This window comes from Falco naumanni, chromosome 6 (genome assembly GCF_017639655.2).
Source record: "Falco naumanni isolate bFalNau1 chromosome 6, bFalNau1.pat, whole genome shotgun sequence".
In the NCBI taxonomy this organism is placed as follows: domain Eukaryota; kingdom Metazoa; phylum Chordata; class Aves; order Falconiformes; family Falconidae; genus Falco; species Falco naumanni.
The window spans coordinates 52,744,486-52,770,753 of NC_054059.1; the positions used below are offsets into that span (position 1 = coordinate 52,744,486).

General features: G+C 41.3%; 1 protein-coding gene across 9 annotated transcripts in view; it reads left to right on the forward strand.

Annotated features, from left to right (window-relative positions):
* Nucleotides 1-26,268, forward strand: part of MAP7 (microtubule associated protein 7) — a 128,028-nt gene that overhangs the window by 52,783 nt on the left and 48,977 nt on the right. For 8 of the 9 annotated variants that reach the window (XM_040597682.1, XM_040597683.1, XM_040597685.1 and 5 more), the window contains one exon: nucleotides 15,397-15,465. In XM_040597682.1, the coding sequence (XP_040453616.1) occupies nucleotides 15,397-15,465 (69 nt within the window). The remainder of the gene's footprint in view (nucleotides 1-15,396; nucleotides 15,466-26,268) is intronic. The other variant, XM_040597684.1, reaches the window with a different exon arrangement.

Below are 26,268 nucleotides of genomic sequence, written 5' to 3' on the forward strand. Positions count from 1 at the left end.
TTCTTAGCGGTGTGACACTCAGCCTAAGATCCCAAAAAGAACCTGGGAAAAAAATATACTTTGGTTTTGCTAGCGTATCTGAAGTGATTAATTATTCTTAAAACACAAAGGCCAAAGAGCTCCAGTAACCATTTGATGTGTTCATATTAAAAAGACATTAAAAGTAAATATTAGTGTAATTTAAAGATTTTGAGTACCTTCCTGTTCGAATATATCTTTGCCTTTATAAACAGACATTCATTTATATGTTTTTTTCAAAGTCATGGAGCTCAGAAATAGTTCAGGTTGTTTGTGCAGCCTCATTTCTGTGTATGCAGTATTGTAATTAGCTATTAGTCTGCTGCCAAGCAATACCTTATTCTGCACAAAGTCCTGTTTCCTGGCAGCTGGATATCAGTAAAGAACTGGTCCCTGAACTGAAAATATAATTTTCCAGTTTCCTATGATGCTGACTTCGAAAGACAAGTTTTCTAGTAAATGGTGTCTTGAGAATTCAGTCGAGCTCTTGGCTGGTAGTAGCTGTACTTCTCTTGTGCCTCCTTAAATATGACAGTGTAGCCCTGGCACAGTTCTTATTTTTGACAGTGATTGAAGTGATTAAGGATAAGTCATGCAACAGAAATTCATTTTCTTAAGTCGGTGTTTCAGCTTTGTTCCCTGCCCAGTAATAGTAGGAAACATTCCCTTTTGCTTCACTGTTTCTGAGTATATGCCTTTCGCACCACATTAAATGCTTGTTTTATTTAGCTTACAGTAATATTATATATCTTCTATGTAGAGAACAGGAGAAGAATTAGAAAATGGAGTGTTGCACTTGCTCTAAGTAGTCACAGCATCCCTTCTAGCGAGGTAGAGGCAGGCTAGCAGAAAACTGCCTGTTTTCCTCAGGCAAATGTACTCTTGATTAGAGTAATGGCTTGAATGTGTGCATCCAGGAACTTAACTGCTAAATAACAGCATGCAGTCTTTGTAGTTTTAACTGTTTCAGAATTAATTGTCTGCACAGAGTAGGTTGTATAAACAAAGCCTGGCTTCTGTGAATCTTCCTGCTGTCTTTAGTTGAGAGGTGGTTGTTGCTATAGTGACTGGCAGGCATTATTCGTATTTTATTTTTCTAAGGCTGGAAGGGGGACTGAACATCTCTGCAAAATTTGCGAGCTGCAGAGCTTTGGCCAGAAAACTCTGCAGCGGTAAAGCGGTTACCTATGTTACTTGCATTGGTCCCACTAACTTGTAGGTGGTCTAGAATTTACCTCTGTCTGGAACAGAAATCCCAGCAGATGTCCTAAGCATAAATCCTGGTGGCCAAATATGGTGGTGTGTGAAAAAAATTAGGTACCAGGAGCAAGTATAGCTATCTCAGTGTAATGCTTAACTTGACTTAGCTAAGATGAGCTCCTGTGTTGGAGTCTAATGTCAACAAGGCTCTCCTACTTTCAGTACCTGAGTTGGCTTGGGGTGCTGAGTCAGGACATGAAATCCCCATGGCAACTAAGTTTTTCCATAGTAAACAAGGTCGTGGCACTTCATTATTTAAGAAGCTGCATTGTGCAGAAATCTCTGCAGCTTCTATAGTAAATATTAGCCCATGCTCCTTTGCATGGAGCACTAAATGCCTTAGACTGTCAGTGTTAAATAATACTAAAGAAGTGTTAAAAACCACTTCTTTCCCCCCTCCCCCCCCCCCCACATACTCCCTTATTGTGTCTTCTACTGATTCTTTGGTAAAATACTTGATAAGATCTCACTAAAGACCAAAGAGCCTGTGCAAAGCAGCTTCTTTGGGAGTAAAATACTGTCAACCAGAAGTCACTTGTCTGTTTTTGCAAATGAATTTCTGATTGTAAGATGAAAATAGCTGCTAAATCCATAGGCTAGGTTGAAACTATCCTGTTTGTCTTCTTGCAATGGGCCCCTATTTATTCTCTTCCAAACAAGGTAATTCAATAGAGTTTCTCTTGCAACCCAATTTTCTTCATAGAAGCAGAAGGATGAGACTGAGGTTGGTTTAAAGCAATTATGGGATGAAGGCCAGGAGTCCACTTAGTTTGGCAGATAGAGAAATTCTGAGTTTAAAGTAATTGAAAGCAAAGGAAGGGGAATCTTGGATAATCAAAATCTCTTAGGCTTTATTGTAGGTGTCTTTAAGAGGGGTGGGAAGTGATAGAGGGAGTTGCCCTTCATGGGCAGGGTAGTAACTTGGAATCTGGTGAGAGCTGCTGTACTGCTGGTAGAAGCTCTGTGGAAAGAAGGTGCTTGGAGGTACCCAGAAGGTGAGGAACCTGATGAATGTGTTCTAAAAGTAATGCAGTGGGGGAGTTGTTGGTGTTGTAGGTCTCACTTGCATAGTTGTGTAAGGTGACAATGCAGAGTAACCTAACTAGAAAGAAGGCTTTGAAAGGGAATAGTCCTATTTTTGAACTTCCTTCCTTCCTTCTTCTGCTTATAAAGCTCATATAACTTCATTTTTGCAGTGTTTTGTGCCTTTTTAAAACACTTGCAGACCTTTGTGTGTGTGGGAAATGCTAGAAGTGCACTAGTATTCAGAGTGTGCCTGCAGTTACACACACAGCAGAGGGCGATCATTAAAGTATAAAAATAAGCTGGTGAAATCTGTCTGTCCTGTATAATGTCCAGAAAGACAGCACCTATCTGAATTTGCTCCTTATAGAAAAAAAAAGCAGTTCCAAACCTCACCTTGCTTCCATGATCTAAACCTTGCCTGTTGAGCAAAGCTCAGCAGACTGAGATGTTAGTGAAGATAAGTTTTTATTCTTACACAGAGCCTACTCAGCCTGTACCTGAATATGGTATGTGTGTGTGGTGATGTCCCCATATGGCAACAGGATCACTCTGTTACTGTAGAAAGGGATTAATTACTGGGAGACAGAAAACCAGTTGTACCTTGCTTTTGAATGATCAGTATGTTGCCATGGCAGAAGTACCGCCGTTACCTGCTCTGTGTCTTAAATGTGAAGTCATTGGGATGGTAGCTGTGGATCTCAGTGCACATGGTGTTAAGTCTGGTCAGACTAGTGCAGCCTGAGCAAATTTGGGAAGAGCTGAAAGCATGGATATGCACCAAGTTCAGTAGGGATGTGATGGCTTTTGTATGCCAGTGGGCTGGCAAGAAGAAAGACTGGTTCAGTCTGAGAGCTGGTAGGTGTCTTCTAAATAAACCAGTAGGTATTATTTTGTGACCTATTCATTTGTTAAAAATATATATTGCATCAAAAGAATGTTTTATTTTACTTTTTGCTGGGAGAAATCATTACCTTCTCTTGTTGCAAAGCTGAGTGAGACCAAAGAGATTGCATTGTTTTAAGAAATGTTTAGATCTCAAGATCAAATTGCTTAATAGAGCAATGTATAGCAAAGTATCCATTTCCCCCTTCTTTCTATCCCCATATTCACTTTGCTGTAATGCAGTTGATATCTGTGTTTTTCTAGGACTTGAACACTTTGATCATTGTGCCCTCTGAACAAGGATATCAAATAATAAATACTCAAATTGCTCTCCCCAGCTCAAGCAATCTGACCTTGGGATCAGCGTGATACTGAAAGCAGGTTAGTCTGTGCCTAAATGCAGGGAGAAAATTAGAAAGGCGAAAGCCCAGCTAGAACTCAAGCTGGCCACTACCATAAAAGATAACAAAAAATGTTTTTAAAATACATTAGAAACAAAAGCAAAGCCAAGGATAATCTCCATCCTTTACTAGATGCGGTGGGGAACACTGCCACAAAGGACAAGGAAAAGGCTGAGGTACTTAATTCTTTCTTTGCCTCAGTCTTTAATAGCAAGACCAGTTACTCTCAGGGTACTCAGTCCCCTGAGCTGGAACAGGGTTTGAGGCGGAGCAGAGTGAAATCCCCACAGTCCAGGAGGAAACAGTCAGTGGCCTGTGGCTCCACTTAGATGTGCACAAGTCTGTGGGGCCAGATGGGATCCACCCAAGGGTGCTGAGAGAGCTGGTAGAAGAGCCTGTCAAGCACAGGGGCAGGAAGGCAGATCTGGGAAACGACAGGCTTGTCAGCCTGACCTTGGTGCCGGGGAGGGTTATGGAGCAGATCATCTTAAGTGACAACACGTGACACCTGCAGGACAATTGGGGGATCAGCCCCAGCCAGCATGGGTTTATGAAAGGCAGGTCCAACTTGACGGACCTGATCTCCTTCTATGACAACACGATCCACCTAGTGGATTAAGGAAAGCCTGTGGATGTTGTCTACCTGGACCCCAATAAACTCTTTGACACCGCCTGCCAGAGCATTCTCCTGTGAGGCTACTCACAGCTTGGATGGGCGTATTCTTTGCTGGGTAAAAACTGGCTGGATGGCCGAGCCCAAAGAGTGGTGGTGAATGGTGTTACATCCAGCTGGTGGCCCGTCACAAGTGGTGTTCCCCAGGGCTCAGTCCTCTTTCATATCTTTATTGACAGTCTAGACAAGGGGATCGAGTGCACCCTCAGTAAGTTTGCAGGTGACACCAAGCTGAGAGGAGCGTTGATCTGCTTGAGGGTCAGAAGGCTCTGCAGAGGGATCTGGACAGGCTGGACCGATGGGACAAGACAAACTGGACGGCATTCAACAAGGAGAAGTGCCAGGTCCTGCACTTGGGTCACAACAATCCCAAGCTACAGGCTTGGGGGGAGAGCAATGGGAAAGGTGCCTGGTGGGAAAGGAGCTGGGGATGCTGGTTGATGGCCAGCTGAACATGAGCCAGCAGTGTGCCCAGGTGGCCAAGAAGGCCAACAGCATCTGGGCTTGTATCAGAAGCAGTGTGGCCAGCAGGACAAGGGAAGGGATCGCCCTTCCTGTACTTGGCACTGGTGAGGCCGCACCTTGAATCCTGTGTTCAGTTTTGGGCCCCTCATTGCAAGACAGACACTGAGGTGCTGGAGCGTGTCCAGAGAAGGGCAATGAGGCTGGTGATGGGTCTGGAGCACAAGGCTTATGAGGAGCAGCTGAGGGAACTGGGGCTGTTTAGCCTGGAGAGGAGGACACTCAGGGAAGACCGTGTTGTTCTCTACAACTAGCTGAGAGGAGGCTGTAGGCAGGTGGGGCTGGGTCTCTTCTCTCTTCTCCCAGGTAACTAGCAACAGGACAAGAAGAAACGGCCTGAAGTGGAGCCAAGGGAGGCTTGGATTGGATATTAGGAAACTTTTCTTCACTGAAAGGGTGGTCAAGCATTGGAACAGGCTGCCTAGGAGGTGTTTAAAAAGTGCATAGAAGCAGCACTTAGGGACATGGTTTAGTGGTGGACTTGGCAGACCTGGCTTAACTGTTAGTGATGATGATATTAAAGGTCTTTTCCAACCTAAGTGGTTCTGTGATTACATGATTATAGTTCTTCAGTTTTCAGCAGTAGGTGTAAGCTTCATCATGATTTGGAAATACTCATAGGAATTATCTCATAGTTTGCAGCAAGCTCTCTAGTTGAGGTCCAGAAAAGTTTTTCAGCTAGAAAAATGTACAGGTGCTCCATTTCATAATCTCTGATGTGACCTTGCATGTACAACTACTACAGGAGTACACTGACACAGATCCTGGATGTGGAGATCTGTCTGGCACTGTGGTAGCAAATGCTGTCTTCAGCAGTTCAGAAATCTGAGGAGAGGCAGCTGGTACTTGCACCTTGGCTGAATGTGTTTTTCCCTTGAGCAAAAGGGTCACAAATAAATCACTGCAGGTTACATATTGCCTTGTCTTGGTGTTTGAAGAGCACGTGGCCTAAGACAGGCTGCACAGCACAGAATGCCTGGTGTCTGGAACTGAGGTTGCCCTGCATGCCCTCAGGTAGTGGCATTTCAGCTTTTATTTTGGTGATGTGTAATTAAAAAGCTTCCATTCGTGCGTCTCATCTGTATCTGGCTGAGCTTGCCAGCCTTCTGGTCAGCTGCAAAGCCAGCTTCACAGCACAGGCTTCTTCAGCAGATAACAAGGACCTTTCGGTGGCCCTTTTATGTTAATATCATTGTTTTATATTGCAGTAAGTTGATGCAATAGTTATCCAGAGGAAATAATGTGAGTATCAGATTTCTTGTAAATGAGTTTCTTTTATCATCTTTAAGGGACTCGAAGCAGTATAAGGGCTCTCCCTACGAAGGCACTCAGTTTGGTATGTTCTCCTATGTTATTTAATATTTTAGGATGCAATGCTTTTTAAAGCCAGCATACTCAGCCAAAAGTAATCTTTTCTAAATATGGATTTCCCAATAGAGCAGTTACATAATTTTAGTTAAAAAAAAAAAAAAATGTCCCTTTCTCTGTCATTATTTGAATCATCTAGTTTTATGTCTGTGGATTGTTTCCAAAGACATCTATTTATGTTTCTGTTTTTAGCGTTTTACAATTTAGTGCTGAATTAGCTGTGACAGTTTTAAAACATCTGTTTACCTTCCTAGTCTACAATATGATGAAAACAGTGGCAACTCTTACACTATTCCGTGAGTAGTAAACACTAAGGCTGATGAGTTTTCACTTCTACTTAGCTCAGCCAGGACACCAGAGGTGAAGAACATGAGTAGCAGCACTTTGTATGACAACTCTGATGGTAGACTTCTGTGATATGTAGCAGAGCAAAAAGAACTGGGATGGTCACTGCAACTTGGTGTCTTTTAATTTATTTATATTTGCAAACCAGACCCTTTAAGTTTCACAGTGTTGGAAATATGAAAAGATGAACTTCAATGCCAAACTTGTAAGAATTGAAAATATTTTAGTGCAAGATTAATTCATAGGTGTGTTTAAATAAGGCATGAACTTTGCTTTGCTGTTTCAGTGAGTAGAAATGAAATACAGATACTCTGTCACTCTTCTGACTCAAACCTCTGCCTTGCAAATGTAGTCTGGAAGAACTACTGCTGTTTAGACTTTAAAAGAATAGGCATTTTCCATTTGCTAATGATAGGCATTTCAGAAAGTTTATATGTAAAATTCGGAACATTTATATTGCCTGTACTAAAAACAGCAAACAGGTCTATAGTCTGCAAGTACTTTTTGCGTCACCCTAGTTCCCTCAACAGTTCCTTCAGCCTGCTTCCTTAACAAGAGGATCTAAGTGTTGACATCCAACCAAAATTAGGCACATCTCTTTATTCTTTGAAATCGGAAGTCTAGGTCTTAGTTTTAAATCACTGGAGTACTTTAAATATAAGCCTTTTAGAGAATTCACACACATCACAGTTCTTACTGTCTCACTGCTATAGTAATGGGCAGAACCTTGTAAATCTTCATAAAAATAGTTTTATCACTGTTGCTAATTAGAATGTTTTGTTACAAAAAGATTTTGATTGGAGCTCTAATGGTATAACCATACCCATTCTGCTAATGGTTTTCTGAAGCATTTAAATTAAGAGGCCTGAGGATGTTGGTTTGGAAGTGTTTCTATTTTTCTACTGAAGTGTAGCTCTGTTAGGGAAATCTTTCCAGTGTCTCTTCCTGAACCATCTACACCAGGGCTTTTAAGAGGGCTTGGAGTTTTTTGGGTGGAATGGAGGGAGCTTGACAGTAAGTGTGCAGAGCACAGACTTTCCATCCTGATGCTTCAGTTCTGTTCCTATCTGCATGCTCTTCCTCAAAAGAATTAACCTTGAAAGAAAGCCGGTGCACCATCTTGGCTCCCCCCTTCCCTGAAAAGCTACATCTTTTGTGACCAAACTTCTGCCAAATGCATGTTGATGTCACGCAGGCCTCCTTACCTGTCGGAATCCTCCGATTCTCTCCTTGTCCCTCCCTGCAGTCTTCCCATCCCCAGATACTTTTGTTTTCCTATCCTGCTGTGCTAAAAAAAAATAAAATAACTTGATTTCTGAGCTTGCTCTGAGCCTCCCATCTGAACCAGTCTCTGAGCCTTTCTGGAGACACCTGGAAGCTCTTCGTTAACAGTGACTGAGAGCCCAGGTTTCTTACTGTGCTGTTTTGCTCCTGTCCTCAGCAACGGCTTGGGGAGCATCTGCTGGCTACCAGGACAGCACATCACTATATAGGAAGGGGTCTGCAGCAAGATTTTTAAGTTACGAAGTTTGCTTCGGAGTGGCCTGTGGTTAGGAGCTGACTGCTGGCAGGCTACGTGCTCTTGGGAGGCCAGCAGCAACACACAAGCCACCATCCTGCACAGAAGGGAAGTTTAGAGTTGTTGCAGAAGAGGAGAAAAGGAGGAGATGTTTTACATGAATAAAATGCTGATGCTTAGTTCCTGCATGGTGCAAGTGTCAGAGTAAACATCTTGGACACAGCTGTTCTGAGCAGTATGTACAAATGGATTTCAGTGATGGAAAAGGAGATGGTTTGGTTTTGTGTTCAAGCTTTTGTATTTGGGTCACTGCTTGATCCATCTCCATGCTCCTCAGCAGGGTTGTATTGTAGCATGTATTAGTTGAAAGTAAAAATTTTCTTGCTATCTTGTTTTGAAAGACTTGACTTTGATAACTGCTACATATGCTTGCATGAGAGCTTACAAAAGCAAAACTAGCACTGATTGCAGTGTATTTTTGGTACACTCAAAGCACAGATTTATAATAATCTTCTGAAAAAGCACATCGGGTCCTGAACAGCATTAGGCCTTCAGAGTGTGCTTACAAAGGGAACGAATGGAAGCAAGGAGTAGCCTTGACTCAGTGTTCAGCTCAGGCACAGCTGGTAGAAGCAGCAGTGTAAGGAAGTTGGTCTGTCCAAGGTCACTCCAACTTCCACTACAGTGCAGAAATACCAGAAAAGATCATCTCCAGCTGTGTTGGAACAGATTGCCAAGCCACTTCTTCCCAGGCTTTTCCTGAGGGGTAGTTTCAGAGTTGTTATTGACAAGTGGATTTTGTAAAAACGGTAGTATTTTAACAAGTGACCATGTGGTGTTTTTCTTGTATACTTTTTTAAGACTTACTGCTTCCCACATTTCTGAAAGGGAGAGCAGATCATAACTGCTCTAACTTAAGATTTTAATATTAGGTATTCAGCTGCTTAGTTTTTACCTTTTTATCTATCAGCTGAGCTGCATGCAACTTGGTAATTTTTGGCCAGCCATAGGACTTTCAGACCTATTTAGCTCTCGAGAGACCACTATCCTTTGTTCCCAAGCTTCCAATTTAAAAATACAAGTAAAAGATAAGTATGGTGTGCAAGTATGGAATGAACGCAGTACTTAACTCTAGAGTGATAAGCAGCACTAAAATATTACTTCACTATATTGTTTGTCTAAGTATTTATATGGACATTATTGATAATACAAAGAGTAAGAAATACTAAAGACTTGCAAGATATATTTTGCTGTAAATACAGAGAGTAGCTTTTACATGTGTACACGTTACCAAAGTCTTATAAGCTGTGGATGTAGGAAGAGGCAGAAGTCACAAGCAGTGGGAAAGCTTTTATTCATGTTGAAATTTGTTTTCCCTGTATCCAGCCCCTGTATTGTGGCTCACATGAATTTGTTAGAATAGAACAACCAGTTGTTGATATTTTTATTCCAAGTCAGGAATTTGGTCTTAATGTAGCTCTGCATTTAAGCTAATGAACTTTGTCAGGTCAGACCTGTATCTGCACTATCAATACACTCAACCCAGCACAGCAATACCTCTCATTTGATTGAGCTGGTAACTAGCTGCTGTTCCTGGTGGCTGGATAAAACTGCCTACAGTAGCCTCACTTCTTCATTCTTGCTTATACAGCTTAGGAGGCTCTGTTCTCTGCTTAATTCTGACTAATTCAAACTATGTGTTTTTATACTGTGTGTATTGGGCATAAAATGCTGTATAAAATAAGCATGTAAACTAAAGAGTGGGTTTTGTTTGGTTTTTTTGGAGCAACATTCATAAGGGAGTAATTGGAGGTAGCAGAATTGAATGTTAAGGAGTAAATAATATAGCAGTTCTCAGTTAACTTCTAAATTTCCCAGTTTAATGCTGACTTGCCTCTGCTGCATATTGGCAACACTTTTTGACTGAGGCATTACTTGGTTACAGTAGTTGCTTCTGATGCCTTCTCTATCTCCCAACACGCACCCCTGGCACTTTGACAGTTAAACTGCTGTTCAGTAAAACAGGGTGGGGGGGATTAGCTGACAAGTGACAGGGACAGAATAGCTAGGGTTTTTTTCTTTTCCCTTTAGTCTCTTCTGGGTTTTAGTGATTTCTTTTTTCTCCTAGCTGTTTTTCAGTACTTCTGTCTCTCCCTTGTGGAATAAGAGCAAGGAACTGGAATGTGGTATCTCCTCCTGGCTGCTCGGAGCATTCTTTACCCAGAAGAGTATCTGAACTGTCAGGCATGCGTAGCTCTCTGCATGCCTCGGGCTTACCTGTGCTTGTGCTCTTATCCACGGCTGTGCAGCCCTCATACAGTTCCACTTTTCAGATGCTTGCTATGGTGCAGTTCTGTGTGGGCTGCTGTGCACACCCTGACCCTCACACAAGTCTGAGCACCATCTCTTGCTTGTGGGACCCCAAGTGCCCTTTCCCACTGTGTTTAATCTGTTGAGGAAGTGGAGAGCCGGTAGTACAGCTACCTCCGTCCTGTGGCAGATCTCCTGCTTCAACTGTGCAGAGCTTAAGCATCTTCTTTCCAGATCTTCAGCCTTGATGTAGGGGCTCTGGTTTTCCCTTTACCTCACTAGGGATAGCTGGTTCCTGTTGTGCAAACATGCGCTTGATTTGTCATGGCCTGAAAAACAAATGCTTGTAATCTGCACAGCATTTGCTCATTTTGACAAGCTTTTTAAAAAACATGTGACACGTCCCAGCTCAGTGTTTCTTGGCATTATCTGCTTTTTCCAGAGTCTCAGCAAGCATTCCTCCTGTTTTTCAGTGCACCCTCTCAGGGGCTTTACTTCTCAATCAGATTTTTCCCCTTGGATGTGCTGTCTTGCTTAGTTTCTCAGGCCAGTTTCCTTTGACCAGAGCTTACCTGGCAGGTAAAGAAGCACTAAAAGTATATGGGTTTCCTTCTTTTTCAAGGTTTCCAATGAGACCTTTCCTCAGCTTTGCAACTTTTAAAGAGAAAATCATAGAATCATTTAGGTTGGAAAAGACCTTTGAGATCATAAAGTCTAACCATTAAGCCAGGTCTGCCAAGTCCACCACTAAACCATGTCCCTAAGTGCTGCTTCTACGCACTTTTTAAACATCTCCAGGGATGGTGATTCCCCCACCTCCCTGGGCAGCCTGTTCCAATGCTTGACCACCCTTTCAGTGAAGAAAAGTTTCCTAATATCCAATCCAAGCCTCCCCTGGCTCCACTTCAGGCCGTTTCTTCTTTCCTGTTGCTAGTTATCTGGGAGAAGGGAGAAGAGACCCAGCCCCACCTGCCTACAGCCTCCTCTCAGCTAGTTGTAGAGAACAACACGGTCTTCCCTGTATTTCTGGAAACTGGAGGAGATTATTCAAAAAATTTGAAGCCTCTGTCAAAGCTCATCTCATGGCAAATTGGAGTTTCATTAACCTGTAGTGACCTGCTGCAGGTGTTTACATCAGTGGCTTTGATGACATGTTAGATAAAGTTGAACATGAAGTTGTGGTTATGTAGTAGTAGGGATATTGTTTTAGTCAACAAAATTAGTAAGTTCAGAGCAATCCTTACACCAGGCTAATGCTCTGTCACCATCAGTTGTTACCCAGGCACTGAGCACTTTAAAGGAATGGTGGAAGTAAGATGGATGGATAATCCAGCTCAATTTTAAAATTACTTTTAAATTTTAAATATATACTTCTACCTCTAAAAAAGGGGTGGTGGGGGTACTTCCAGCCACAATAATACAGTGTTGCATTGATGTGTTGAGAAAGAAAACAAGGTTTTGGTTCTGTCAACCCTTCCATGCACTGGATAGGTAGGTAAATTCACATATTTTTAAGCCTTTGCAGGCCCACTTAGACAAAACTTTTCATCTCGGTTTCTTATCCAAAAGTGTTACTGAAGAGGGTGGATGTTAGATAACATCTCACCTGGCGAGGAAGGCTAGAGGAAGGTTTAATAACTGATGAGAGCATCCTGGTTTGGAGAGTTTATTTGTGGATGACTATTGGAAGACTGTTCACTGAAACTGGTCTTTGAAAAGTGAAGGTGGAGTGATGCAGCTCTTTATAGCTTTTTCCATCAGTGGAAGCTCAGGGTGGAGTGTTTACCCATATGATCTCTCCTTTAGCTGGGATGGATGACCAATGTGATTCTTGAGTGGCTCTCTGGCCAAATCACTTAGCATTTCAGTTCATCAGAAACACTAGAAGTTAAAAAAAACCAACAAAACAACAACTGCATCAGAACCACATACCAGAAAATACCTGATGAGGTGAAATAAGACAGAGCCAGACTCTTCATGGCATGCAGTGACAGGACAGGAGATTATGGGCACAAAACTGCAATGCAGAAAATACTGTTCAGACACGAGAAACGTGTCCACTGTGAAGAGTGGTCAAAGACTGGCACAGGTTGCTCAGAGCAGTTGTGGAGTCTCCATCCTTAGAGGTACTTCAAAAGGCAACTGGACGTGGCCTGCTCAAGGCAACCCCACTTTGAGCAGAGGGGATGAACTAGATCATTTCCAGAGATCCCTTCCAACCTCAACAGCTTGCATTCTGTGATTGTCTTCCCCAGCATATCTACACTATTACACAGTTTGTCTTCAGCCTTTTAAGTTTCCAGAATAATTCACAGAAAAAATCCTCTTATTTCTAACATTTATTTATGCAACTTTTATTCTCTCCATGCAAAGATAGTGGTTCAAAATAAGCAGCAGAGCAAGTATTAGGTAGTTGAACTATGTCTCTCCTGGCATGTCTTAGGTTATTGAGTCTTGCTGGAACCAGAGTTGTCAATATTTAGGTTTGGATTTTAGATGTTTAGTTGTCTGATTTAATCTGTTTGCATCTTAGAGCAAGAGGTATTTTATGTGGGAGCACACCTACACTAGTTACTAAATACTTGTGCCAATTCTTATTTGATATCTAGCATTATTAGAATTTGTGGTTGTGCCATCTGTTCTTTTCTTCATCACTTGTCATATGAGTGGTCCCATGAATGTGTACTCAAGCTGTGTCACAAATATTCCAAGGAAATGTCAGACAAAAGGAAATATGGAAAAAAATACTACTCTGTGCACTTAGACTTCGTTACAAGTCTATCTGGATGGCATTTAAATCACTGTTTTGAAGTTAACAGAGTACTGCATAATCCCATGGCACAATGCTTGAAGAAAATAATGTGCATACATTGTGTGAGAGGTGCAAAGAAACTTATGCTGAAGCTATTAGAACGTCAGTGCTCTCATTGATGCTCAGAAACAATATTTTTACTATTTTATAACAGTTTCCCCTTCTCTGTGATGCCCTAGACTAGGCTGATGGGAATCATTGTTAGGTTCCCCATGCATTACAGCAGGACTTCTTCAGAGAATGTTCTAAATCGCTGATTCAGACAGGAAACAAGTCTGTTTTACCTCCCTCTCAGAGTTAATGTAGTGGTAAGGTATAAAGAGTTTGTAAGCTATAAAGAGTTTAAATGCACTTCCTCTGAATAAACCCCTTTTTTCAGGCTAAGTATCACTCATTTGGAATACTGAGGAAAAGCATGGGTTTTAATAACAGTAGTTTCTACAAAGCCTGAAGGTGCAAGTGTTCAGTGTTGCTCAGATTATCTTGCCAAAAATCAGACCATCTGCCTATAGGTCAAACTAATCCTTTGTATGAGGCCTTTAAAATGGGAAAATACTGAAACCTTTTGTTGGGCTGCATTTAAGGTGTGACAGTTATCATTGTGATTTGGAATTAATATTTGGTAAGTTCAACAGTAGTTACTTCTATCAATCACAAGAGACTTAGTACAGTTGTCAGGGAGGGGAGTGTCTTTTTTTTTGGCAATTACTTAAAATTTCACACTTTTTTTATGAGATGTGATTTTTGAATGTTCCTCTAGGCAAAACATTGCTCTTGAACACTAAAATTTGATAAGTTATTTTTCTATTTTCCTCACCTGCTTCCCCCCAGCAAAAAGGTACAGCAAGTGTCACATAGGTTTCTCCTGCTACCTTTCATCCTCTACGTTCATCCTGAAACATGCATGTGGAAGGAGGTAAAAGGGAAACGAGGATTTTGTCAGGCCGTGAAGGGAATGAACTCACTGAGGCACTAAGGCCTGAGGTGTATTGCTGAAGCTGACGAGTATAGGAAATTGCTTGAGAGCCTTCTGGAAAAAAAAAATCTTTTAAAATTATATTTTCTAAAGTGGATCTAAAACAGTAAAGCCTGTGTAGCTTTTAAAGCTGGAGTAATCAGTTTTTTCCAGCTTCCATTTCTAGTGATATTTTAATTTAAATTAATTGGGTTTTGGGGCTTTTTTCTTCCCCTAAGCTTTATTGATACAACTGTCTTGTTATCCTTGCTTGCAAATACTTTCAAGCTTTGTGTGGAATGGTTCTTAAAATTCTTATAGTCTGTCTTTAGACTCTTCCCAGATTGCTGTGTTCTGGACTCAAACACTCCTATAGTGGAGCTGCTGAACGTGAAGATGAGTATAAGCTGAGAAAGTCATGGCATCTGATCTCCTGGCTTGCTTTGAATTATAAATAGGTGCTGAGCCAAGGACGTGCTTGTGAATTGAAGTATAATGAGTCTTTTGGGTCTTCTTTATAAGTGGTTGTTGGAAGGACATTCAGAGTCTCAGAATTATCCCTTCATAAGACAGATAAGGCCTGATCAAAAATCTATGGAAAATAATGTGAATATCTCCTCTGATCATTCAGATCATAATTCGTCCTCTCTTCATAATTCTGCATAATGGTATTTTAGTAATTTGTGAAAAGTCTATAAAGCTTTTACCAGTATCTTGTACCATACCTTCAGAAACGTAGGATCTGCAAGTCACCTTTAGCAACACGGTTTCCTCAATGCATCCAAACATTGCCACATATTTGAATGTGTCTTCAAAGTCACTCTACAGTGTCATTCTGCTATTCTCACTAACTTGCTTTTATCAGCGTGATTAATTCTGCTTCTTCCAAGGGAAATTAAGTTTTCAAAAGCAAAAAAAAAAAAAAAAAAAAAGGCTGCTGTTCTCTGCAAGTAGTGGTTTCTAAAGCATCACTGAGAAGGAAGAGATAAAATTAGCTGCCTGTATAGCATTAGCATAGCATGGGAAAAAATCATACACCTTATTAAAAACAACATTGTTAAAATGGTGTCTTCTTGTGGCTCTTGTCTCAATGTGAAAGGCGAACTTGTGTTGTGGCTTCAATATTTTCTGTGTAACCTTCAGGGTTTCTTCTATGCAAAATGGTGTAGAATGATATTAAAGTGGTATTTCAAAACAGTCTGGTTTTAAAGGTAATTCAGCTGTGTTTAAGTTTTATTATAATAGAGTGGTTGAACTTTTGTTTAGTAATATGATTAATCGCTTTCCTTTTCTTCCTTATTTTAGCAGCTGAAGGTTCTAAAATACAAGACAAGAAAGCCACTTCAGGACAAAGCAGCACTGGCACTAAACCAGGTATGCCATTCCACATGCTTTATGTTACAAGGCTGTTTGCCTCAATGGTGCATGAAAAAGAGCTGTCTTAGGAATCTTTAAAATGTTTGATGCTCTTATACCTCTCTTACTGTTTCAGTGAAAACTGGTATCAGTGACTGTTTGTACTTAGGCTGGAATCTGACTGTTTGCAAAGAAGCAAAACTGAAAAAAACATTACTTTTATTTTGTATAGCTTAGGAATGAGGTTTGGGAAGTGAGATAAGGCAACAGAAGTGGCTATAACTTGCATCTGTGCTTGCATGAGAACTATCTGCTGTAGGCAAAGATTTACAGCTTTATATATAAATGTGCTTCTGTTCAGACATTTCTCCACTTACCACAAAGTATGCCGTATTCTGTAATATACTCTATGTGGAAAGATATTTATCATTACCTCACCTTATTGGTACATTGTGTGGATTTAATTTGCTATTTACTTTTGCCATTGAAAGTCTGAACTAAAATGCTTCATGTAGTCCTTGAGTAGCCATGATGTAGCCGCGAGTCTGTTCCACTTGCATGCCTAAACCAAGATCCAGAAGAGCACTTAAACTCCCAAATTCTGCCTGTATTGTGGTTCAGATACCCAAGCTTAAAATGTGCAGTTAATAAATGATCTTGTTTAGATGCCTGGCAAAGCATAAGTGCTTGTGTTGCTGAGGACCAGCCGCACTGTAAGCACCCTGGGTTTGACTCCTTGATGGCTTGGCCGCTCACTGGCTGTTTTGTACTGACAGACTCCTCTGTCTCCAAGTTGGATACCTTTGGCCTACATCCCCAGAGGGAAGCAATCCCAGTGCTGTCAGTGTTCAGATCATACCTTGTATGCTCTGCCAGGCAGCGCTGGGTCCAGCACAAAGCACAGCATTCATGCCTGCTCAGTCAGAAAGGCAGAGGGAAAAACAGGAGAGAATGGAGGTAATATTACCCACTTCCATGGGAGAACCAGAACTCTAGGTGTTGGGCAGTGTTCAACATCCACTTTATCCTGCCGTATCTATTCCCAGTTTTCATTTCTCAGGAGAGTGTCCTGGCTGCTCCTTGTGTTCCCTTCATCTATGCTGGTGTGTAGAAAGAACTGCAGAATTCCTGGGACTGGAGAGAGAGAGGGCAGTCATGTGTGCAGGGTTTAGCTCTGTACCCAGCTAGTGGGAGTCTCTGTTGAAAAGAGAGTTCCCGAGAGCTGGTGGTTTGGGTTTTGTTTGTTTGGGGGTTGTTGTTTTCTTTAGACTGCACATGAATTTTCACACTGTTTTGGTTAAAAACCAAATCAAGGAGTTTGCAACAGGAGTGACAGCTGTCACTATAAATAACGTCGTTATTGTCTGGAAGGCATCTACAGGCTTGAACAAATATTAGGAATCCAAGGCAACTCTGAATGTATGCACAGCAGTGCAAATGGACCTAGACAAAGGGAAGAGAGTTTGAGATCCAAGTAGTGCATCTTTACAAATAATGCTGTGGCTTACATTTCTTTCTCCTTGCATCACCTCTGTGAACCAACATACAAACTGGCTGTTGTTCTCCACTTGTATCCCTTTTAGTTTCTTTAATATAAAAAATCAGCACCCTAGGAGTCAAGGGAAGAAAGGAAGTAGCCATTTGTGAGAAGAGATTGAGAGGATTATAGATGGAAATGAAGACTAGTAGCAGTCTGACTTTTGAAAGTCACACTGAGTGCAGCTGATAGTCACCTGAGCCACAGAAACTGGCCATATGTAGTAAGTACATGTGACAATTACTAATTTAGTGAAATTGTAACCTAATTTCTACAAATGTCAACTGTGCTTGAGTTCAGTGAGTATTAATCGTATAGAAGATTTGGAAAGCTTGCATTTTCCTTTTGTTAATATAATTAGGGACCAAAAATAACTGACACTTCAATGCTGAATTTCTGCAAAATGCTGTTCATGGCTTCTAAGCTCTTCTAAATGAACTAGTAAATTCTTAAAAATAATTTCCAAGTCACAGTAAGTGTTGTAATTTTATGGAAAAATATTGTTTTCATATGTAGGTTAGAGGCTTAATTTCCAGCAATAGATACAGAATTATTTTCCACTTTATAGAACTATGGCTTCTTTAATCTCCAAACATCCCTCTTGGAGATAATGCTAACCATGTGTATGTTATGTAAATGTAGTTAAACAGACCGCTGAGTGTGAGTTCACATGCACTGCATCATACCCAGACTGCAACTTCTACAGCAGCACGTGGGTCTTACCACACTGTTCTCTGTAGAGCTTTGCATATGTCCAGTTATCAATTATTTCTGTAAGAAATGTTGCAAATGATGTTTCCCATCTCTTTGTGCAGCATCTTAAGCCTACTGCCTGATGGCAAATATGAGCAAGAGGGAGTAGAACATACCTTGTATGTTTGTCCTGGTACTCCTACTGAACGAGAAGAAATGCAGTCCCCCAGGTATGTGCCTGGTGGGTTGTTAATGAGCAGAGACTTGAGAAATAAAACAGGGAGCAGGCCCAGCGAACTTTCTTGTTTAGCCACAATTTGAAGCTATTGAAACTCTGTATTGGGGGTGCAGGTGGATTCAGAATGCAGTAGTTTGAGGTTGGGCTGGTAGCCAAACTATGAAGGATTATTTTCAAGGCTTAGAAAAGGCATTTTAATTAACAGTGTAAGATATGCACCAGCAACGTATGCTCTAGCTTCTTGTAGAAATTAAACAGTGCTGGTCTGCTATAAAGGTGTTATCCTCATCTTTGTGCCAATATTGATTTAGCTCTTTGTGATCCCAAATTTATGCAAAATAGCTTGTTATTGAAGACACACTTTCACTTTGCATAGCCTGCAACTTATTGTGAATTTTTTAGGATTGTTCTAAGATCCTGGAGTGTTGGGAGAGTTCATGTGTGCATGAACACTATCAGGTGTGTGACACAGAAAAAATAATTGGATATCTTCAAAGAGAATGGCAGAGGGCAGCTTTAAAAATTTATTTTATTCCTTCCATTGATTATAATTAGGAATTCTTAAGGGAGACCTTTTCAGTTTGCCTGTCCATGTAACCTTTCTGCCTCTTTGAAGAATTGCTGCTTCTCCCCGATAGGGAAATCTCTCCTCTTGAGAAAAAAAAAAAAAACCACTGAAAGGAGAATAGTACATTCTGAAAGAAGCAGGATTTTACATTTTTCCCCAGTGTCTCATCATTCTCTGTCAACTCAATGTTACATTGACTTTGCTGACAGCCCTTGAAGGGAATCCTTGTTTTCCAGGAGAATTCATATTGTATGTGCATTATTCCACTAGCACTAATTACTTGTGCTATGGGAATTCGTGTTTTGTGAATCTTTTGTGCCAGCCACGAAAGAGAGGGAATATTATTACCCTTTTGACCTGTGTCTGCATGCTGAAGAGACTGCATGCGAGTCAGCACACTTCTTATACAGCAGCCAAATGTTAATTTACACCATACATTGGACAAATCTATGCAATGGCATAGCTAGGCATAGTTTTATAAATGGCAGCACTGCGAGCTATTCAGCCAACCTTAAAGGTTTGATCTGTAACTGGGTAATGAATTATCTTTGTCTTTGCTGGTAACTTGTTCACTTGATGCACCTTTCATTGGGGCTGTCATGTTTGAATGTTCTTCCTACCAACTACACAATGGGTTTTCTCCTTGCAGCTGTTACTTAGCATCACTATTAATGTCATTAATTGGGGCTGTAGTCTCTGGCTGTTGTTGAGACTTGTTGGGATGATAGTCTTTCACTGATGAGAGTTCAAGAATAATTAAACTGAAGCTAGTCATCACTGAACTCATTCATCCAAGAAATCCTGCCATCCTGATGCAGAAACTTCTGTTAAGAGTATGAAATGCACATCACTGATTTTTCATCTAATTCAAGTAACTGTTCAAAATCTGTCTAGTACATCCTCACTTGGGTTTTATTTGTGTGAATATCTTTAACCTCATTTATATGACCCCTAGTAGTATTTTGCTAGTAACTCTTTTTCATAGATATGTAGTCTACACACAAATAGACTGACTTTACATGTTTTTACAAATGGCTTACTTGTGTATTCACAGTGAATAATGGAAAGGATCTGTTGTCTTTTCATATGTACGCTTTCATGGTGACAGTATTCTAGGTGTGGCATATTGAAACATGGACTCTGAGTGCTGATCAAAGGCTCTTTATTAAAATCAAGCAAGCCTTTTATACATTTACAGCGGGCCAACGTATCAGCTCAGAACATGAGCAAATAAAATCCAAATACAGCTGAAACCAGGACATATGTACTAACACTTAATGAGAACTGGACCTGGGAGAAGCACATAGTTTCAACTTTGGGCCATTTTCTCTCCTCAGAAATGATGAGAAACACAGTAGCTCTTTTACTCTATTGTAGACACAGCAATTTAGCAACTCCCTTATCTACAAGGCCACAAGTTCTGCTAACAATTCCATATCTTAAACTTCTTGCTCCCATGGCTTCCTTCCAACGACCATAACTATGTCTTTTTCCCAAGGTTGGTTTTCGTTCACTGATGCTGTCGAGCTGGTGTGAGAAATGCCCACATCTCCCCCTTCCTTATATATAAAAAAGGCTTGTATCAATGCTCTATCTATTAGAGTTTGCACACATTTGAACACACATGGAATACAGATCAGAAAACATATAAAAATAAATAAGCATCCTACACCTATTTGTAATGAGCTTTTTATCCATGCAGTTAAGTCTAATCTACCAAAAAGATTTCCGAAAATGTTAAAACCATCACTTTGTTCTAGTTTCTGTACTCCTTCTTGCAGGTTTTCAATACTTTTGTGAATAGATTCAGAATGATCAGACATATTCATACAACAAAGCCCATCAAAATCCTGACAACAATGACCTTGCGCTAACAATAAAATATCTATTGTGGCTCTATTCTGCAGCGTAGCGTGCCTTATTGAATCAACGTCTAGCAATAGTCCACTCGGGGCCAATGAAGTTGTGTTAGTTTGTTTCGCAAGCCAGCAGCCAAGCTTATTCAAAATGTTTAGCACTTTCACTGTTCCTATTCCTGGAGCCAATATAGATGCTGCTATGATTTTACTAGAGCTCCAAAACTCTAGATTATTCTTACAATCAGTTTGAAAGGCATGTGTAACACGTTCTTGGCGGCGTAACTTATGAGTTATAATCATGGATGTATTGGGTGTTAACAAAGTTAACCTTCCAATGCTACATGGTCCTCCTTTTGCATGGGAGGGAATGCCAGACCATGCGCAATCTCCACAAATTAGAAATAATCCTGCGGGCAGTTTAAGTGATCGATTGCTAGACTTTGATATGTTGGGAGAAGTATAATTACACCAAGCGCTAGCATTTCTATGTGCGGGTATGGTAGCATTTAGCCACTGAATTGTTTTTAGATCATCTTTGCCCATGTAGTTGAAGTATACACAATAATCCATTTTTACAGATCCTAATATGCCCAGTTCCTGTGGTTTAATCCCACCATATGCTAAATATGGAACCCAACCATCCCAATTGTTAACCACATCACCAAAACTCTGAAATATGATCTGTTTATCTCAGGGGATGGGCCAATCCGGGTTGTCCAACCAGACAGGTTGTGTAAGGATTTTCTGGAGAAGCGGCTGATAGACATAATGTGTCCTGTCCCATGTGATTGGCTAAGGTTACCCAAATGTTGGTTCTGGGTTGAGGTGGGATCCATATTGATGCAGTTATCGTCATGGCATAGACAGTGGTGATGACTGAGATAATGATGGTTTGATCCATCAAGCACGTACCCATCTTGGGCCAGAACCTGTGGAAACACAAGCATATCCACTACCCCAAGTTATTAACAGAAAAGGTCCTTCCCATTGATTTGTCTGTACATTTTTTACTATGACTTGGGCTTTCTTATTAGATTTTGAAGTATTATGTAAGCCAAAATGGTGTTGTATAGGAGGTCCATACTCCATCCAATGATTTAAAAAAGTCAAAACATAACAGGCTTTAGCTATATGCTCTTGTGGGGTTAACCCTAAACTCCCCATTTTTGTTTTTGTAACATAGTTTTAAGAGTGCTATTTGTGCGTTCGATAATGGCTTGGCCCGTGGGAGAATGTGGAATGCCTGTGATATGCTGAATTCCCCACTGTTGAAAAAATGTCTGTGTCTTAGGCACTATATAGCCTGGGCCATCATCTGTTTTTATAGTTTTTGGAACTCCCAGGGTGACAAAGGCCATAATAAAATGTCAACAAACATCTTTTGCTTTTTCACCTGAGTGTACTGATGTATAAACACTAGATGAAAAAGTGTCAATAGAAACATGTACTTATTTGTAGTTGCCAAACTCTGGTATATGAGTAACATCTGCCTGCCAAATTTCAAGTGACAAAAGACCTTGAGGATTAGTTCCAATCGACGGTGCAGGCACAACTTGTTGACAATCGGGACACAACTGTATAATTTGCCTTGCTTTGTCTTGATCAGTTGAAATGTATGTTGCAGTGCTTTTGCATTTTGATGATAAAATTCATGGGATAAATGAGCTTGTGCAAAATGATCAGGTAAGACCGTGATACCTGCAAGCCTGTCTTCTTGTGTGTTTCCCTCACTTGTGGGTCCAGGTAGGGAGGTATGTGAGCATGTGTTGTATAAAATATGGATGCGGTTGTCAATCCAGGAGCCACTTGAGCTCCCAGAGAAGAGCAAATAAGGTTTCATGTGAGATTTCCTCCAGAAAGGAGCATTCTAGCCTAGAAACAAGGCCTGCCACATAGGCAGAGTCTGTGATAATGTTTATTGGGGTAGTCCATAATTTGAAAACACAGACTACTGCAGAGAGCTCTACTACCTGAGGTGTTCCTGTGACAACATGTATGTTACTTTTCCAGTTTCCTTCGCCATCTCTCCAAATTATTACTGCTCAGCCTGTTTTGCCAGACCTATCAGTGAATACTGTGGGGGCATCAGCTATTGGTGTGATAGCTAATTGTGAAGTAGGTAAAAGGGAAAGAGAGTGTAGGGATTGTATAATTTTGTGTCCTGGGAAATGAATACTTACCTGTCCTGTAAAATCCGCTAGAGCACACTGAAAGCCAAAAGACTGATGAGTTAAAAAAGTTAGCTGTTTTGTATCAAAAGGCAAATAGATAATGTTAGGTTCAACACCATCTAAGGTTAATAAATGCTCTCTTCTTTTCTGGATAAACATAGCTATCATTTCAATAGCTGTGGTAACAGTTTTTCCAAAATTATGTGGTAAAAACATCCATGCCAGGATAACCAACGGTATATGTCTTGTGGAACCCACGGTGCTAAGAGGCCATAGGGTTGAAAAGTTGAATAAAAAATGAAAAGGCTGATAGGGTGGTCCGTTTTTTGCCTGTGGGTGACTTGACATGCTAATTTTACAACCACTTTATTGAGGGCAGTTTTTGCAGAGGGGGTAAGCGTTTGAGGAGACGTGAAGTCTGGATCTCCTTCCAATAGTTTAAAGAGGGGATGGAGTTCTTCAGTAGAGATCCCTAAGAGAGGATGGACCCAATTTATGGTCCCTAACAGTTTTTGTAAATCTTTCAGAGTCTTCATTTCTGTTTGCAAGGTGATACGTTGAGGTTGGGTGTTTTGTTCTGATATTTTCCATCCTAAATATTGCCAAGGTGGGGTTTCTTGTATTTTTTCTTCTGCAATTTTTGGTCCCGCTGTTGAGACGGCTTGGACTACTTGCAGTTTCACTTCTTGGGCTGTCTGTTTTGATTCTGCAGCAATTAAGATGCCATCCATATAATGGTAGATTAAAACATTTTCAAAACACTCTTGTATTGGGCTTAAAACTGCTGCTACAAATTGTTGACATAACATAGGACTGTTTTTCATGCCTTGCGGTAACACCTTCTAACGGTATCTTTTATGCAGCTCTGCAGCATTAATAGAAGGTACAGAGAAGGCAAATTGCGGTGCATCTTGTGCAGCAAGAGATATCGTGAAGAAACAGTTTTTTAGATCAATAACTATGAGAGTTCATGTTTGTGGTAACATTGTTGGAGAGGGGAGCACAGGTTGTAGTGCTCCTATATCTTCAGTGACCTCATTTATTTTTCTTAGATCATGTAAAAGCCTCCAAGAATTATTTTTCTTCTGAATCACAGACAGGTGTGTTCCAAGGGCTAGTTGTGTGCACTATGTGACCAGCTTCTAGTTGTTCATCCACCAGTTTGAGTAGGTGCAGCAGTCTTTCTTTTGGGAGGGGCCACTGATCTACCCACACAGGTTCATTTGTTTTCCAGGTTGATGGTGGGACCTGCTGCAAGATAGTGGCCCCTAGAAAAAATGCATACTTAAATGCATATCCTATTGGCTTAAACAGTCTCTGTCCCATAGGGTAGGAGAGCCAGGCAACACACAGGGCCTGATTAAAGCAGATCTTCCTTCTGGTCCGATAATAGCAACAAGCACTTTACTCTGTTTTGGAGAAGTTTGACCACCAATTCCTGATAAGGAAGCATGAGCTTCTATTAAAGGCCAGTGACTGGGCCATTGTGAAGGAGAAATGACTGTGACATCTGCTCCACTATCAATGATTCCTTGCATAGTAATTCTTGTCTTTCCTGATTGTGAAGTGCAGGACATTTGGGTCGATCCATAGTTAGTTGTTGAGTCCAGTAAATTTCTTGCACCCCTGTAGATCCAAAACGGCCTGAACCCCATGCCACACAGGTGGCATTCAGTGATTCGGGTAGAAAGTGTACCAATTGTGTGTTTTGGCTTCCTGCTGGTATAGTACATGGTGGCATTGGAGTCCACGCCATTATTTTAATTTCTCCTTCATAATCAGCGTCTATGACCCCTGGGAGCACAAAAAGGCCTCTCAATGTTGTACAGACTAGTCCAAGTAACAATGCTGCCTATCCATGACCGAGTGGACCGTATGTACCAGTTGGAATAAGCACAACTGATGTCTCTTGAATTATTGTTTCTGCTGAGGTGGCCAGGTCCACTCCACTCACACTGCAGCTCCGTGGGGGGGACATTTGGAGGGGTGATTTGTTGTCATAGCATGACCCCTTGTGGTGCTTCGCTTGGGGTTTCCCAGTAAGGTCAAAGACTGGCCGTCCCTGTCAAATTTTGATCGACATTGATTGGCATAACGACGCCCTTTATGACAGTGTGGGCAGATTCCAGGTGTTCCCCCTTTATTATTTACTTCTACTTTTGGACAGTCCTTTCGTAGATGGCCGTAATGACCACAAGAAAAGCATTGCCGTGACTTAACTGACAGTGCTGCAAATGCTTCCACAATCAGAGACAAATTGTCTTGTCTAGACCCAATATTCATACAAGCATTCAACATATCATCAATGCTAGAATTCCTTACAAGTTGTAATACTTTCTGACAGGCAGGGCTGGCATTTTCAATAGCAAGTTGTTTAAAAACATATTCACGTGCTTTCTCACTATCGATCTGCTTTTCCAAAGCCTCGTTAAGTCAGTCTAAAAATTTCATAAATGGTTCATTTGCTTCTTGTTTAATTTGGACAAAAGACTGCCTCTGTTTACCAGCTTCAGGGACAGTTTTCAAAGCACAGAGTGCCAGTTGTTTAACTTGCTGCAAACCTGCCTGGCAAATCCTAGCTTGTGCAGCGTTGGTGCTATATCAGCTTGCCCTAGTGATACATCGACATTGACCATTCGCAATGGGTCGCACACTCCCAGCACTGAGTTCTCAGTAGCTTGGATGCCTGCAAGCTCCCCCATTTTTGACTCCCACATAGTGTATTACTTGTCTGTCATTATCAAGTGAAACAACGTTTTAAAATCATTAGGCGTGAAGGCATGAATATCACAGAGACTCTATTAAATGGGTTGTATAAGCAGCCCTGAGTCCATGGTCCGTCACTGTTTGCCTGATATCTTTGACAAAAGCATACAAGAGAGCTTCCCGTCGTGGGTCTTGGTCAGGTATATACGCCACAGGGAAAGCATGCAGCATGTCTGTATCTGCCACTTGCCTTGCTTCCCCTTTTACAGCTGCCCATTTATCATGAGGGCCTGGAGCAGGGGTCCTCAAACTACGGCCCACGGGCTGGATACGGCCCCCCAAGGTCCTCAATCCGCCCCCTGGTATTTACAGACACACCACCCTCCCCACCCCCCCAACCCCGCTGGGGGTTGGGGGGGGAACCAAGCAGCTACAGATGGCTGCCTGCCACTGCATCCGTGCGCCGGCCCCCTGGTTAAACAGTTTGAGGACCCCTGTTCTGGAGGATATAAATCAGGCTTCTTCTCTGAATCAATAAGCCCTGGGTCAAAAGGGTTATCCAGGTCATCATTATCAGGTGACAGAGCCACAAGAGCAGTAACAGCAGGTTTAGTTTGTGGGTTTATGGCAGGGTCTGCCAAAGGGGGTGGTAGTGAAGGAGCCGAAGATGTTGCTTCTGCTTGCTTTGCTTGTGAGCCAACATGAGCTTTTGAAGTTTCAAAAATATTTCACCAAGGACTCAACAAAGTAGCTGCTACCTTATCATTTTTTGTAGCACAGTCCCATAGATGTCCCAAACCTCCGGAGTATAAATGTTAGTGGTATTAACGGATGGGTCAGCTTTTGATGCCCATAGAAGAGCACGTTTCAGTTCTTCCTCATCTACATTCTTCCCATGCTTCTTAAGAATGTTAGTAAAAACTTGTAAACCAGTTCTTTGCTCTTTTGTTAAAGCAGTCCCCGTAGTTCTGAGCTGCTTACCTTCATCCTGCGATAGGGAGCTGACGTGCTGGATGCGCTTCCTTTCAGCATGTAGCCCCGTAGCTCGG